This window comes from Equus caballus, chromosome 3, assembly GCF_041296265.1.
Source record: "Equus caballus isolate H_3958 breed thoroughbred chromosome 3, TB-T2T, whole genome shotgun sequence".
Lineage (NCBI taxonomy): Eukaryota > Metazoa > Chordata > Mammalia > Perissodactyla > Equidae > Equus > Equus caballus.
Genome location: NC_091686.1, coordinates 63,448,339 through 63,464,625, shown reverse-complemented (window position 1 = coordinate 63,464,625; position 16,287 = coordinate 63,448,339). Strand labels below are relative to the sequence as shown.

The 16,287-nt window shown below is 41.4% G+C and overlaps 1 protein-coding gene and 1 long non-coding RNA gene across 16 annotated transcripts in view; one reads left to right on the top strand and one right to left on the bottom strand.

Annotated features, from left to right (window-relative positions):
- PAQR3 (progestin and adipoQ receptor family member 3) overlaps nucleotides 1–7,611 on the bottom strand; it is a 36,610-nt gene extending 28,999 nt beyond the window's left edge. For 3 of the 14 annotated variants that reach the window (XR_011437071.1, XM_070262334.1, XM_023637878.2), the window contains exons 1-2: nucleotides 7,225–7,562; nucleotides 3,493–3,655 (exon numbers count right to left, since the gene is read on the bottom strand). Coding sequence is in view for 11 of the 14 variants with exons in the window: in XM_070262334.1 (XP_070118435.1) it covers nucleotides 3,493–3,655; nucleotides 7,225–7,409 (348 nt within the window). In the remaining 3 variants the exon portion in view is untranslated. Of the gene's footprint in view, nucleotides 1–3,492; nucleotides 3,656–5,943; nucleotides 6,177–7,224 lie in introns of all 14 variants that reach the window. The other 11 variants (XM_070262333.1, XM_070262332.1, XM_023637874.2 and 8 more) reach the window with 9 other exon arrangements.
- A 34-nt stretch (nucleotides 7,612–7,645) lies between these two features.
- The window catches only part of LOC111772875 (uncharacterized), a 310,896-nt gene continuing 302,254 nt past the window's right edge, over nucleotides 7,646–16,287 (top strand). For both annotated transcript variants that reach the window (XR_011437075.1, XR_011437074.1), the window contains exons 1-2: nucleotides 7,646–7,968; nucleotides 10,377–10,432. This is a non-coding gene — a long non-coding RNA (uncharacterized lncRNA). The remainder of the gene's footprint in view (nucleotides 7,969–10,376; nucleotides 10,433–16,287) is intronic.

Below are 16,287 nucleotides of genomic sequence, written 5' to 3'. Positions count from 1 at the left end.
GAGCTGGCATTATGTTTATTCTCTGAAATTCAGTTCTTCCAATCTTTTGTTGTATTTTGGAGGGGAGAGAATCCCGGGTCAGCTCACCCCGCCATTTTGCTCTGCCCCTCTCCCACATCAAGGAGTTTTAACATCAATATTATGGGCTAGGTGTGATACTAGGGAAGACTTTAAGTTCACCCTTACGGAAAGGCTGAGATGGAGGTTACAGGAGTAGCCCTGGGGAGCCATGACAAGAGCCTATACTAAGCCAGTGATAGTGGGGGTGTAAAAATGGGACAGAAGTAGGTCAAACTGATAAACATTTTGTAAGCAACTGCTAAGGCAGAAAAATGGTCCTCTAGCTATTCTATAGTCTGGGCATGAAACAATCCTAATCAGTCCCCACAGCCTCAAAATCAACAATCAAAACAACGTACCCAGACACAACCTTATTTCTTCATCCACTAAAACTCTTATTGGTCTGTGGCTTTGGCTACTAAAATATAGGTCCGAGTTTATTGACGCAATTAAACATAACTCCAAGAAGCTTGGTTATCTGTTTTCTCAGATTATCCTTGAGATTAAATACAGAAAATCCAGAAAACATCAAGGTCTATACTCTCATTGACAGAAAAACATCTCATTGTCACCAGGTTGAATGACACAAAACAGCCAGCAGAGGTGACCACAGCTCAGACGTAGGCAGGCAGGTGTGAGGCAGCTGTGCATAAACAAACAAATTTTAACCCAAATGTCAGATATGGTTACCTCTGGGAAGTGGAATTTCAAGTGACTTTTACTTTCTTCCATACACTTTTTTGTTTACTTGAATTTCTACATGAGTATATCTTACAGCAATAATAACAAACAACAATAAAGCTAATATCATTGTGAAAGGAAAATAAAAGAGGAAAGAGAAAAATTATAGTATCAAAAGGAAAGTTATTCACAGTGTTAAGAGAGTACACGGAGCTTTTAAAAAGTTAATCTATATATGTTCTGTTTTAAAAGGGATGCACTATTAGAATTCCTTAACAAACTCACTGAAAAATTATCTGGCAAACTGAGTATGTTTTAGTTTTCTGGGAAGTTCCCTTCTGTAGATTAGCTCACTCCCTCAAGCAGACAGATAATGATCATGCTATGAGCTCCTTGGCATGATAACCAAACACCTCAGGATCTGGCTCCTGCCTATCTCCCCAGCCTCATCTTCCTCCATTCTCCTAGGAGCCAACCACAAAGACCTGCAAGTCCAGAAAGCGCTAAGCTGTCTCTTGCTTCTGGGCCATTACACAAACTACTTTTTCTGCTTAAATGCCCTGTCTCACTCTCCCTTCTGCCCTCCTGGGTGACTTGATCTTTATGAAGGTTGGTTTTGTTTAGCCCTGTATTCCCAATGCCTAGCTTAGTGCCTGGCTGTAGAGAGGAGGCATTCAAGAAATATTTGCTGAACTGAATGTAAATGAACTGAATCCTGGGAAAGGCCTTAGGTTCTTCTATTCTCTAAGATAGAAAGACCTCTGGGAAAGTTCAAAACCCCTGAAATTACATTCTACTATTCAGAATGTACTCTATTAATGTGGTTGGCAGGAAAGCACTGAACATATAAAGTGGGTAGAAGTGAAAAAAGAAACAATGTTGTGTCTTTTAAAAATTAAATGTAAATTAATATTAATATATATTTATGGCTTACCATGCTGCCTGCTAACTCTAAGAATTTGGGAAAATTGGGTAAACAAGTTATAAACATAATTTAATAAAAATAAAAATAGTATTTTTAAGTAGAGAAGATGTACTCATTTGTCTTTAGCAAGTTGTACAACATATAACAGAAAGATCACTGTGCTAGCAGTTCCGAAAATGGGGTTTTATTGTCCTGCTGAATAATCCTGGGCAAATCACTGTAACACTTCGGGAGTTTCTTCATTGGCAGTTTTTTAACTATTTCATCTTTTCAGTTTTGCAATGCATTGTTTTCTTAGGCCAATATGAATATTAATATGCATTCCCTGAACTAACATCAGCTGTGGCTGGGTAGTGAAGGGATGAAGGGCAGGCCTAGGGGTGAGAGGAAAACACGTGGGATTCTCAAAGTAGATAGCATCCATATAACCCAAAGTAGAGTATAAACCAGCTTTGCTTATTAGTAATTATTAAGAGCATTTAGTCTACGATAAGATACATATAAAAATTTAACTATAAAGAGATTGACTCATTTCTATTTTAAAACTAGAGCCTGGGGACAGCCCAGTGGTGTAGTGGTTAAGTTCGTGTGCTCCACTTTGGTGGCCTGGGGTTCGTGTGTTTGGATCCCAGACACGGACATAGACATTGCTTGTCAAGCCATGCAGTGGTGGCGTCCCACATACAAAATATAGAGGAAGATTGGCACAGATGTTAGCTCAGTGACAACCTGTCTCACCAAAAAAAAAAAAGGAACCCAAAGATAACTGGAGACAGATTCTAAGAGATGTTCAGGCTCCAATCAGGACAAAAATTAAACCTGAGAAAGAGTATACTTTACAAATACTTAAAGGAAAAATAATTTTCTAATGATAACACAAAAATACAGAATACTCTTTCCCTCAAAGAAATATAAAATATTACTCCAGAAACTAAAATTACAAAAAAAGGGGAAGATGTTATCAATATGTCTCTTGGTCGTTTAACTCCAAAGTTTTAATGTAAGTCAAATGATGAAGGTCTGAAACTAAATGATACATAATGAAAGCAACACCTATGCAGCTGACTTCTCCATCTGCCTCTCAAACAGAGGAGCAACAGAAGGGGGATGACAGCTTTTTCTTTTTGTTTTTATATTTCTGTACTCTCTGCATTTTTTTAAGTTTAAAAATGTTAACAGGATTTTGGTCCACATTTGTTTTCTTTAGAATTGTCTGAAAAACTATTAAATGTAACTTTTAAAGGCACTTTTACAGATCCCTGAAGAAAAATGAAAGTGTTAAGAAACTAACACATATGAGAGGTAGAGAGGAGGAGAAACTGAAAACGTCTGAAACCAAGCAAGTGTAAATGGACCAAAGGAAATTAACATTAAAGCAATAGAAAAGATCAATACCAGCAAAATAAGACCTTAAAATTGGTATGGAAACAATAAATACAAATTGGAAAAAGATGAGAATCTTCCCAAACAAGTTTTAAGCAGAAACTAGTGTTCTACTTCAGCCAGAAAACAGAGTACAATCAGAGATTCTTATCCTTGTATCAATCTTAAAGTGAAGATGCCTAAAAATGGAAAGAGGAAAGGAAAGAAAGAAATGTTCTCAATCTTTAAACCTTATTGGATTTCAAATATACTCTAATAATAACATCCAAATATACTCTTATAAAGCATACTTTTGGTGCTTATATTATGAAAGAGAATAAGCTAACCTATATGCTATTTTGGGGCTCTTTAAATCAAGTGTCAGGTGTGAAATAAGGTCACTTGCCCAAGCTTGTCTGATTAAAGTTCTCTTTACCAATAATAATGCTTGTGAAATGACCTACCTGGAAGCAGAAAAGACAAATAGAACAAATTACAAAATCTTCTCTGGATGCACTTGCCGAAGGTAACACAGATGTCATGTCATATATTCCCAGCGTGAAGAAGAGAAAGAAACCCAGCAAATGACTCCAGATGTTTACCGTCTCATTAGATAAAATAAACAAACTGGAAAACAAAAAACATGCAGTTCAGATTCTACTGGCTCACTCACTGTCCCCATGTAAAAGGTTAGGGACAATTTTTGGGGGGTTATCTAATTGTAGCTACTTTAAGCCTTTAACTGTGTATTTCCTTTTCTAAATTTGATATACCATTTAATTAATCTTTCTTTAAGGTTTTCCACATCTCCATCAATCCTAGGATCTAAAGAGCTTTTTCGGTTCTCATTTCTGTTATTGTATTTACCATTTCCTTCCTTGTATCAGAGTTACTTATGTGTAAATTCCATCTCATCCTCCAGCCTATCAACTCCCTGATGGCCGGCACGATTCATCTTTATGACACCACTGTTTAAGCACAGTGCCTTGTTCAGGTTAGATGCTAAATGTCTACAGACATGAATATGCAGAATAAAACTAGATGTTAGCTAGCATACTTTGATGGTCAATAATAGGTACCTGGAAACCTGCTAAGTGTAAGGTTAGGCAAAACTTAAAATACCTTTTTAGTACTCATTAAATGCAAAGTTAAATGAACTTGAGAGAAGCAGAATAAATACAAATTGATCCACTGGAAATGTCCTTTAAGATAGGCATGCTGGAATAACTTTGCTGTGGTTGTTTTGAAGCCAAGGCAGTTTCTAGGTAGCATGAGTTTATCCTTTCTAGGAACAACAGTAGTTACTTTTAATATCAGTACTATTTGCCTTCTTTCAAAATGCCCTGACTAACTGATTTGAGTTTAAATAGTCTTGGCAGCACAGAGTGTACCACCCGGACCAGGAGTCAAGAAGCTCACTGACCCTTCACCCCCACCCTCAGCAACAAATTAGCTCTGTGATCGTGAGCAAGTCACTTAACTTCTCTGGCTTCAGTTTTTTCAACTATAAAACAAGGGAGCTAGATCAGACGCTACTACAAGTCCGTCCAGCTCCTTCCCTAATTTTGTGAAATGTTTCTCCAGCTGTGGATAGGACTCATCTGATTACTTATTGAAAGGTGACATCACGGCTAAAGATTAAAATTCCCTTTCACTTCTCTTGTAAAATCTTATCTTTTTGTTTAAACTAACGTCTTTGACCATCACTGATTCAAAATCCATATTAGTAAGCATTATTGTATAACTCTGACCTACTGAATTTGCAGCAGTCATCATGGTTCTCACTTTCCCACGTCATAAACATAGCAGGGTATCACACTATCAAATGATCATCAAGCATAAAATGAACTGTATCGTAAACTTCAGGCTTTATCCTGTACAAGCATCAAATATAAAGACTACTTACATGGTGGGGGAAGGAATGTGGGAATATGAGGGAACACATCGAACCACAGGACTGTTTTGATAATCAACACTCTGCTCTGCCTATTGCCTCAGAACTTTTCATTTTGTGAAAGCCAGCATAACCTGATTTACTGAACTGAGAGGCACAGTCTTGGCAAGTTCTTTCCAACTAACAGAGCATTGGCAGAGCAGGTGTGACATACAAAACCTCTCCTTATATTCAAAATCTATCCTGGTTACTTTTTTTTGAGGAAGATTAGCCCTGAGCTAACAACATCTGCTGCCAATCCTCCTCTTTTTGCTGAGGAAGACTGGCCCTGAGCTAACACCTGTGCCCATCTTCCTCTACTTGATATATGGGACGCCTACCACAGCATGGCCTGCCAAGTGGTGCCATGTCCAAACCCAGGATCCGAACTGGCGCACCCCGGGCCGCCGAAGCTGCGCCACTGGGCCGGCCCCAGTCCTGGTTACTCTTGACAGCTAAAAAAAAGATAGGGCAAAAGCTGAACCTGGAAAAGATTAAGCTGGTGGGAAGAGTACTTGGAATAACATCCCTAATAGAGGATCTGTTCTTATTCTTTGAGGAGTTAGGCCCACACTCTGTTCAGCTTCAAAATCAGTAATCATCTTCTTCACCATCATCTGTTTTGCTTCAAAATCAATGATCATGATGATAACAAATCACCATTTATTGAGTGCTTATTAGGCACCAGGCCCTGTTAGCATTTTACATACATAATTTCCTTTAATCCTTATTACTTTCTGAAGGAGATACTGTGATTAGTCTCCTTTTTACAACTGGGGCAAACAAGGCTCAGAGAGGTTAACTTTTGCTCAAGGTTCCCCAGCTGTTAGGTGGCAGATCTGGACACCCAAATCTTTTTGACTCAACAGCTCAAGATCTAAAGCACTATATTTCATTTCTTGATCCATGAGATTTGGACCCTAACATCAGAATGCAGAGGACCACTGATGGTGGCTATGAAACATTTAAGGCAATTCACTACCTGCTCTATCCTTGTGGAACTCCACATCCACAGCAGGGTCCAGGTCTGATTTCTTGTGTAATAACTTGTGCATAAGAGGCAATGGGGAGGAAAACAGTACTTAGGATTCAAATTGTGAAGTCCTGTGGGCCATCCATTGAAGCCAAGTAGGGATGGGCAGTGATGTCACCTTCTGACTGTGAGTCATAGAAACACTTTCAAGGTAGGGCAAAAGGAACAGGGGAAAGGCTACGCTGAAAAAGAAGATCAAGAATCAGATAATGCTCCCTGAGCAATTCAACAGCCCACATTTGCACTAGGGTTTGTCACTACAGTGACTGGGAGCTAACCAACATCTGTATCTTAATTCTCTTCAAGTGCGGTCCTGTATTTAAGTACATACAGTGAGTTTCAACAGAAAGCTATTCTAAGAACCAGAACAATAATTTTTCAGTTTCTTTTTTTTAAACTCAGGCTTTCAAGGGACTCTTGGTTTTCAAGGTTTAGAAAATAAAGAAAATTCTTTCTTAGAGATCTTAGAGATTCTTAGAGATGCTTCTATAGTGCTCTGCTGGAGGGTGGAGCCCGTTATGGACTCTCTTTGCTTTAGTGCCTTTCCTACACAGAGTTTTTCACAATGCTTATTATGTAATAGTGTAATTATCTGGTTAATGTGTCACCCAGGCTAGACCTTAGCAGCTTCCTGAGAACAAGGGCCATGTCTGCTGTTCTTTGCACAACCTGGTATGGTGCGCGGCCCCTAGTATCAGCTGAATGAATGAATCAGGGGTTTCTGAATATATATAGAGAGCAATATGAACTTGTTTCCTATTATACACGCATTTAACTGGTCCAAAACATTTGAATTTCGATGAGGCTGCTCTAAAAATGAACAAAGCTTAGGTATACACAGGGTCAAGTACGGCTCAGCCAGTGTCAGTGGGGTCACTGTCAGTGGGGTCAGTTCCAACATGTATCCCAATAAGCACCAAATGGAATAAAGAATGTAAAAGCCCTTTGTAAACAGCAAAGCGCCACACGAGAGTTGGCAATTATGGTCAGTGTTACCATCATTATCATGCCGTGGATCAAGTACCCCGGAGGGGTGGCGGGGGTGGGCGGGAGACAACAAGAGAAGAGAGGTGGCGGAAAGGGATGAAAGGGATGGGACAGCTGGAAAATGAGGGGCATGGAGAAAAGCGAGGAGAGCGGCAGGGAGACAAGACAAAAAGAGTGTAGGTGAGGAGGAGGGGCCGCGGGCCCGCCCCGCAGGCGAGCCCCGCGGAGGCGCCCAGACGGTACCTTTTGATACACAGCCTGGAGGGCAGGTAGGCCCGGTAGCCGTCGGTGATGTACGGGTTGTCCTTCAGGGACACGGGGATCTGCTCGTAGGTATAGAGGCGGATGCCGCGGGGCACCAGGACTGGCCAGTACTGGTAGCTGCCCAGCTCGATGTAATGCGCGCTCTTCAGTAGCTTCTGATGCATCCTTCCCCGCCGCCGCCGCTCCCCCGCTGGGAAGCTCCCCCAGGCGCCGCCTCCCCGGGGAGGGGGCTTCGTCGCCGCAGCCCCCGCCCCGGAGCCCGCGAACGCCGCGCGAGGTCCCACAGGCCCCGGCTTCCCAGGCCCGGCGCCGCACACCGACTGGCCCCAGCCGTCAGCGCCGCGGCGGCCCGGCGGCGTCGCAGCCCTCTCTGACGTCAGCACGCCGCGGCGGGCCCCGCCCTTCGGCCCGGGTCGGGCGGCGGAGCTGGGTTCCCGGCAGCGCGGACGCGGGCGTGAGCCGCTGCCGGTGCGGCGGCGTGGCCGGCGGAGACCCGGGTCTTCCCCGGCCGTGAGGAGAACGCAGGACGTGTGGGCGAATACAAGTGGTTTTTTCTTTTCCTGTTTTTCATTAGAAGCAATATTTGTTACATTTGGAAAAATCAGGTGCAAAGGAGAACTGGAGGGAAAATGAGAACTAGAGCTAACTCTTGACCGGTTACTTTATACTTGGAATCTCACACACTTGGTGTCAGAAGGGACCTTCGAGGTTTTCTAAGCTAAGGTCAGTCCTTTGAAGTAGTTGGAAATACTAGAGGAAACCTACGCACGTGGAACATTTACCAAAATCGAGTGTACGCTGAGCCATAAAGAAAGCCCCAACACAGTCAAAACGCTGAAACCATTCCGAGTTATGTTCTCTGACCACGATAGAATTAAACCAGAAACCAACAGGACAACTAAAAATCCCCCAATGTCTGCAATGGAAACAAAACACTTTAAAGCATTTTATGGGTTGAAGAAATCTCAATGGAAATGAGAAAATTTATTGAACTCAATGATAGAGTATACCAAAATTTGGGGTCCAGCTAATACAGTGCTTAAAGGAAAAGTTACAGCATTTTTCTTTCTGGCTATGAATTGTGATGTAAAGGCTTACTGATAGTGGGGACAGGCACAAGTCAGTTTTGCATCCATTTACTTAGGATGCTTAACCCATTGTTTGTCCTACAGTAATCACTCATGATACCTATTATGATTGTTATTATGTTAGTAATATTGGTTGATGTTTGACAAGCCGTATGGCTTAGCGATTAAGTTCTGGGTTTTGAAGCTATACTACCTGGGTTTGAATTCTTGTTCAGTCATTTACCAGCTATGTGTCCTTGTGCAAGTCCTTAGCTCTTTGTGTCTCAGTTTTCTTATTGGTAAAAAAGGAATAATAACAGTACTTTGTGTTATGAGGATTAATGAGTGAATCCATGTAAGACTCTTAGAAAAATGCTAGGCATGTTGTTAGTACCCAACAAATGTTAGCTATTATTATTATTTTTCTTTTTGAGGAAGATTAGCCCTGAGCTAACATCCGCCACTAATTTTCCTCTTTTTTTTGCTGAGGAAGATTGGTCCTGAGCTAACGTCTGTTCCTATCTTCCTCTATTTCATATGTGGGACGCCTGCCACAGCATGGCTTGATAAGTGGTGTGTAGGTCTACACCCAGGATCTGAACTGGCAAACTCCGGGCTGCTGAAGCAGAGCACATGAGGGCTGCTGAAGCAGAGCATGTGAACTTAACTGCTGCACCACCAGGCTGGCCCCAGTGTTAGCTATTATTAGTGTTCAAGGGAAGATATATTAATAGATGAAACTGGAAAGATAAATTGAGATATATCCTAAATGGACTTAAATGTCTTGTAAAAGAATTGAGACTTTTTCATTAAGCCATGCAGCTAAAACTAATATTTGAGACCTTACTGTGTGCCCAGTATGTTATCTCTGCTGATGTACAGGTTACAGTGTACAGGGATTGTCACTTCCTGGTGGAGGATGATCATGCCTGGGAATGCCTGCCACTCCTGCAGACCCTTTCTGGGAGGCTCCTTCTGCATGTATTCTTGCTGGTACCACATGAAACTACCTTGTGGCCGCCACTGACCCAAGGTGGATAAGTGGCCCATGGGATGTCCTGACACAAATGTCCATACCAGAGCAATGGTAATTAGCTTGACCAATCAGTTTCTTTCTTGGAAATTTGGCCGGGAGATGTGGGAGGAGAGCCTGTAGCCTGGTATTTGAAACAGAAGTAGAAAGATACCCCAAGATTATCAGAGGCAGAGAAAGTAACTGAGTTATGGTAATGGGGGGACACTAGAGTGAAGAACTAAGAATGGCAGCTGCTTTGATTTTCAACAATGTACCCATCAAACCTATTGCAAAAGGACTTCTGGACTGACTTCAATAATTTATAACCGATTTCAGTTTTCTCTAATTTGTTCGTGTGGTTTAATTTTTAAATTAAGCACTCTTTAATATTAAGCATTTAAAAAACCCCATTTATGAAATAAGTGAACAAATATGAAAAGATAGATATAGAACAATCATGTCTGAAGCCTAGAGAGAAAAAGAAGTCTACGGGTAAACAAATTGAAAGAGCTCTTCCACCCGGGTCTGTAAGACAATGGAAGCAGCAGCAGCACTGCTTGGGGCAGCTCTAATAGGTGGTAACACAAGGCGGAGGGGGCACAATTCCCCACAGATAGCCATGGAATTTTGGCACTGTGAGGCCTCTGGCTGTTTAGCTGTGATACTTGACAGAAGACTTCCATGGGTGCCTGGTAGAGGAATGACACCTGGTGGGGTTTCTAGCACCTCATGTTAAGTGGGGCGTCAACAGCTGCATCTAGCGGGAGACTTCAGTGCCCTTGAAGTGACAGGATGGGGAACTGAACCACCCAGTAGGAGATAGTGGGGAAATGGCAGCACCCTGTCATGAGCACCTGAGAGACACATCTTGAATTTTAGAGGCACTTGTGGTGGTGGTGGGAGGGGAGGGAGTTCTCAAGGAGCTGGAAGTCCTGCTTGTCACATGGGCCTGGGCCAGGAGACTTAGAATTTCTGCTGTTGCTATGAATCAGTCTGTATCCTACAGGCATAAGCGGTTTGGGAAGTTTTAGATTGTGCCTTTTTTATAGGATGCGTTTCAGTGAGCTGGGATAAAGAGACGTGCAGGCGACATGGAGCATTTGAGGTGAGTGAGATATGTTTTTCCTTTCTTTTTCCTTTTCCCTCCCCTACTCTCCCTTCTCCCTCCCTTTCCCGTTCCCTTCCTCCATCCCTCCCTTCCTTCCTTCCTCCTTGTATATCTTTTTTGCATTTTTCACTACCCTAACAATGAGACTGGCAGGTATTGGAAGGACACACCATGAAAATTTACACTTACTGAGTTCCATTTATGTGCCACACATTTTCCTAGACACTAAGAAAACAAAGATGAGCAAGACATCTTTTAGATAGTCCTCTTTGTAGATCTCCCCAGCATTGACATTTTGATCACTTTCTCCATTAAACTCTTTTCTGGACTTTTGGGACAACCCTCACCTGGATTTTTTCCTTTCCTCTCTGGCCTATCGATCCCAGGGTCCCTTGATAGCTGCTATTTCTCTACCTGACATTTAAACAAGGGTGTTTATCAGGATTCTTTCTTCAGGTTTTTTTTTAATATTCTATTTTTACTCTATATATTTTCATGGCTTCAGTTACTATCTTTAAGCCAATGACTCACAAATCTGTAGTTTCAGGCCAGATCTTCTTTCTGTGCATCTGGATTCACATATAGAACTGGACATAGAAACCTGAAATATTAAAAATGAACTCATCGTCTTTCCTCCTAAATCTGTTTTTGTCCCTAAATCCCTATTCACTTAGTCTCTTAAACCTTGGAGTTATCTCCTCCCTTGGCCCCGTTTTATCAGTACCCTCCTTTCCTTCCTTCCCCATCACCTCCACCAGTTCCTCCCCAATGGTTTCCACTCCCCTGCCCAATTAGGCTGATCTGAAAAATAAATGAACAATAAACAGTTCATCAATTTAACTTTAATTTAATTTCTTTAACTCTCCATCCAAGTTGTTGAAGAAAATGGCAAAATGGCGTAGATTGGTACCTCTACAAATTCAGTTCTCAATCTCTATGGAACTTTCAACACCACTTTGGACATTTTAAACCTTCACTGAATACCTTATGCTCCCCATCCACCACTTGTATTAGCATATCACCTCCTTCATGTTTCGCAGAGAAAATAGAGATCAGAGAGTGGGAACTTCCTCAGCTTTCTGCTGCTAGCCCTCCATCTCTAAGCTCACCCCAAATTAAAGTTCATTCTTTGTTCCCTTTCCACTGTCGTAGGAGAAATGACCACTTTAAGCCTCCTACTTAAGGTCAACCTGCTCCCTATTTTCTGGGTCATATTCCCTTTAGTCTCCTCATGGGTCTTGCTCTGTCAGTTATCTTTCTCTCAGGTGATTCTCCAACATTCTCCTCTCTATTTTTTCTTTCCCTTTGGCACCTGAAGATGTTCAAGTCTTGTTTACTTTAAAGCAAACACACAAAAAGAGAAGAGAAAACCTTTTTTTGCTCTATGCCATTCTAAAACTATGGCTCTCTCTCCTTCCCTTCTCAGCTGCACTTCTAGAAGCAGTATCCTACATGTATTGTCTCCATTTCTAACTTTCCTTTTGTTCCTTATCTCACTGCAATCTAACTTTTGTTCTATAGCTCTGTTGAAACTTTTTTGTCAGTATTGCTAAACTCAATGGAGACTATTTTTTTTAAAAAACATCTTCATTGTAAATTTAAAATACAAGTACAAACAAATAAACCACAGAAGTAGAACTTTTCCAGCCACTCCAGCATCCCCTTCATATTCCCCGTATTAATCACAGTCCCCACACTTCTTCCAGAAGTAACCATTTCCTGACTTTTAATTATAAAAGTCACCCCCCTGAGTTTCTTGATAGTTTTGTTATTCAGGTGTGCATCCCTTGACATGGTAGTTTTAGTCTGCTCATTTCTTTAAAACTTGATATATTTTTTAAGTCCTTTTTTTACTTACTTGGCCTAGACTGATTTAGTCCCTTTCTTCTTCCCCTCCTAAATTATTATTTTCATCTCTTATTCCAACTCGTGTTGTGAGTTTGTGGTTAGAGTGATAAGATCGTCTTTGCTTTGGTGGTTTCCTTCCCTTTATCCTAATGCTATAGTTGAATATTTGCTATCCTATTCTGGTTCTATCTGTCTCCCTACTCTCTGATTTGTGACTCCTTTCTCCCTTTTTTTCTTTTTTCAGCTATGAGAGCCTTCTTGAGGATTTCTTGTAGTGGAGGTCTTTTGGCTACAAAGTCCCTTAGCTTTTTTTTTTGTCTGGAAAAGATTTAATTTCTCCCTCATATCTGAAGGATATTTTTGCTGGATAGAGTATTCTTGGCTGAAGATTTTTATCCTTTAAAGTTTTGAATATGTCACTCCATTCTCTCCTAGCTTGTAAGGTTTCTGTAGAGAAATCCACTGAAAGTCTGATAGAAGTTCCTTTGTAGGTTATTTTCTTCTGCCTTGTTGCCCTGAGTATTCTTTCTTTGTCATTCATTTTTGCCATTTTTACTACTATATGCCTTGCAGTAGGTCTTTTTACATTGACAAATCTAGGAGATCTGAAAGCTTCCTTCACACACATTTCTCCCTCAATCCCTAGATTTGGGAAATTTTCTTCTATTATTTCTTTGAGCACACTTTCTGTTCCATTTTCCTTTTCCACGCCCTCAGGGATTCCGATAATTCTTAAATTGGATTTCCTCATTGAGTCCGCTATTTCTTGGAGATTTTCTTCATTTTTTAAAATTCTTAGTTCTCTTTCTTCCTCTGTTTGGAGCCATTCAGCCTATCATCGATTATGCTAATTTTCTCCTCTATGGTGTCTACCCGTGCATTTGGGGAATCCGTATTCTGTTTTATCTGATCCATTGTATTTTTCATCTCTAGTATTTCTGATTGATTCTTCTTTATAGTTTCAACCTCTTTTGTGAAGTAATTCCGGAACTCGTTGACTTGTTTCTCTATATTTCCCTTTACCTCATTGAGTTTTTTGATGATAGCTACTCTGAACTCATTTTCACTTAGTTTACCTAATTCCAAGTCCTCTGGACTTAATTCTGTGTTTTTATTGTTTTCCTTCTGGTCTGGAGCTTTTATAAATTACTGGATGGTAGAGGAGCAGTTTTTACGCATGATGCTATTATTCGGTTGCAGTTACAGCCTCTCGCCACTAGATGGGGATCGGGAGCCATGCGTTCTGAGCCCTCCGCCTTCAGCCATGATGGCGGCGTGCAGCGCGGGTTCGTGGAGGAGGGACACTTTCTCTCACGTGCAGACCTATATTCCAATCAGCTCTCACTCTCTGGTTTCACAGGGCCTTGGCTTGATGGGGTCCCTGCACGTGAAAGCTTTCCCCTGTTAGCAGGTTTCTGCTGCATGGGCGGTGGGAGTCCTGGATGATCCCGTGGACATGTGGCCCCTCTCCTGCTCCTTCCCTCACCCACAGCAGCGATCCCAGTCTCTAGGGGAGGGAGCGAAGATCTCTTTTACCCTGTTCCAGCTCCTCCGAGGGCGGCTCCAGTCTCTCCGCCCTCCATCATTTGGCTGCTGTAGGTCTCTGACAATCTCTGTGTTATTAGAATTTTTGGTTGAAATTCAGTTGTTCCTTTTTGGTTGTAGTTTGGAGGGGAGAGACTCCTGGGTGAGCTCACTCAGCCATGTCGCTGACGTCACGTCTCTCTTAAGTCCTTTTTTTAATGTACAGATTCTCCTTCATTCCTTTCATTGCTTACAGATTTATTGGTGAAAGAACTCATAGAGTTTCTCACAGTCTGGATTCTGCTGTTTGCAGAATCATGATACATGGTTTTGTCACTTTGTCCTCTGTATTTTCTGCAAATTGGCAGTGGGATCCAGATAGACCCCTCTTCTATCCCTTTGGCAAACAAAGATGTTCTTTCATCTGGAGGCACATAATGTCTGGTTTTTGTTCTTTCTTGATGTTACCAGCCATTGATCTTCAATGCCTCGATCTATTAATTCATAGTGGTTGCAAAATAGTGGTAATAAAATTCTATCATTTTGTTTCCATACGTTAACTGGGATAATTTTCATGAAATACTCCTTATCTACTATTTGATTACCCAGTAGTATAGTTCATATCTGAAAAGCAAGATAAAGGCTTGATTCTTTCATTTTATTTACCTAGGTTACAAGATGGCAAGTTGGTTCCCTGTTACCTTCATGAGGGAACTAATTCAATTTTTAAAAAAATTACTTTGGGCACATGAATTTAAAGATATTTGATCTTTTCCAATTCATTGCAGCTCTTTTCTTCATTGGTGCTCAAATTGTTCTGTCTTTGGTCATTGGGAGCCTCTTCAAATTGACTCCTGAGTTCTTATGACATGACCTTAGTAGTCTTTGATGGCTTCTTTCTATCTGGAGTGTCAAGATGTTCCTGGCTCATTGTGTGCATTTACTGTTTCAGATTTGTAATCAATCATTTCCCCAAAAAGCCTTTGTAGTGAGATGTATGGTAGCCTTCAAAAAGATATGTCCAAGTCCTAACCCCCGGGTACCTCTGAATGTGACTTTATTTGGAAATAGGGTCTTTGCAGATGTAATTAAGTTTAAGACCTCCAGATCATCCTGGAGTTAGGGTCAGCCCTAAATCCAGTGACTGGTGTTATTACAAGAGAAAGGAAAGGAAGATTTGATATATGCGGGCAGAGTAGACAGCCATGTGAAGACAGAGGCAGAGATTGGAGTTATGTTACCACAAGCCACAGAGCCCATGGAGTCACCATAAACTGAGAGAAGCAAGGAAGGATTCTCCCCCAAGGCCTTCAGTGAGAGTGGCCTACCCTACAGACTTAGGAGTTCCTACCTTCAGAACTCTAAGAGAACAAATTTCCCTTGTTTTAGGCCATCCGGTTTGGTAGCCCTAAGCAACTAACAGTTTTTGGTATTGGGAAGAGGGGGTGCTGCTGTAACAAAACTGAAAACATGGAAGTGGTTTTCGAATTGGGTAATGGATAGAGGCTGGAAGGATTTTGAGGTGCATGAAAGAAAAAGCCTAGATTGCCTTGAAGAGATGGAAATCTGAATGTTAAAGGAAATTCTGATGAGAGCTCAGAAGGAAGTGAAGAACACAATAGAGAAAGCTTCTATCATCTTAGAGAATACGTATATTGTCATGAACAGAATATTGGTAGAAATATGAATATTAAAGGTACTTCTGGTGAGGTCTCAGAAGGAAATGAGGAACATATTATTAGAAACTGAAGGGAAAGGCAATCCTTATTATAAAGTGGTAGAAAACCTTGCTGAATTATGTTCTGTTGTGAGAAATCAGAACTTACAAGTGATGAAGTTGGATAATTAGCTGAGATTTCCAAGGAAAGTGTTACTAAAGGAGCAGCCTGATTTCTCCTTGCTGCTTATGGTAAAATGTGAAGGAGAGAAAAATGGGAGGAAGGAACTATGAAGCAAAAAGAAACAAGCACTTGATGATTTGGGAGGTTCTCAGACTACCCAGATCACAAAGGATGATAAAATTAGGTAATTCATTATTGGAATGTGACTTACAGTTTTACTTGACCATCTCAGCAGGAGCCCGGAATAGATATGAGGCTATCCAGGAAAGATCTGTTGAGCATGCTCTTGTCTCATGGAGTAGACCTCCATGACATACACAGGAGGCCCACAAGGCTTTTGAGAATGTTGTATTAGCAGAGGCACTGACACCTTGGACTGAAGGGGACAGAGAAAAGACAAATGAAGGAAGGTTTTTGGACTTGTGAGATTTTACAGGCAGGAAACTGGCTAATAGAGCTCCTTGCCTGCAAACGTGTGTTACCTCTCAAGAAAAAAGAAGAATGTCTCCAAGGGCAGAGCCCTGGTGGCACAGAGGCTGACACAGGCTCAGAGGCAGAGCATTGGGCCACAGAGGGTTATTTTCAGACCTTGAAACCTAAAGGATTTGTCTTGCTGGATTTGGAACTTGCTTGGGACTA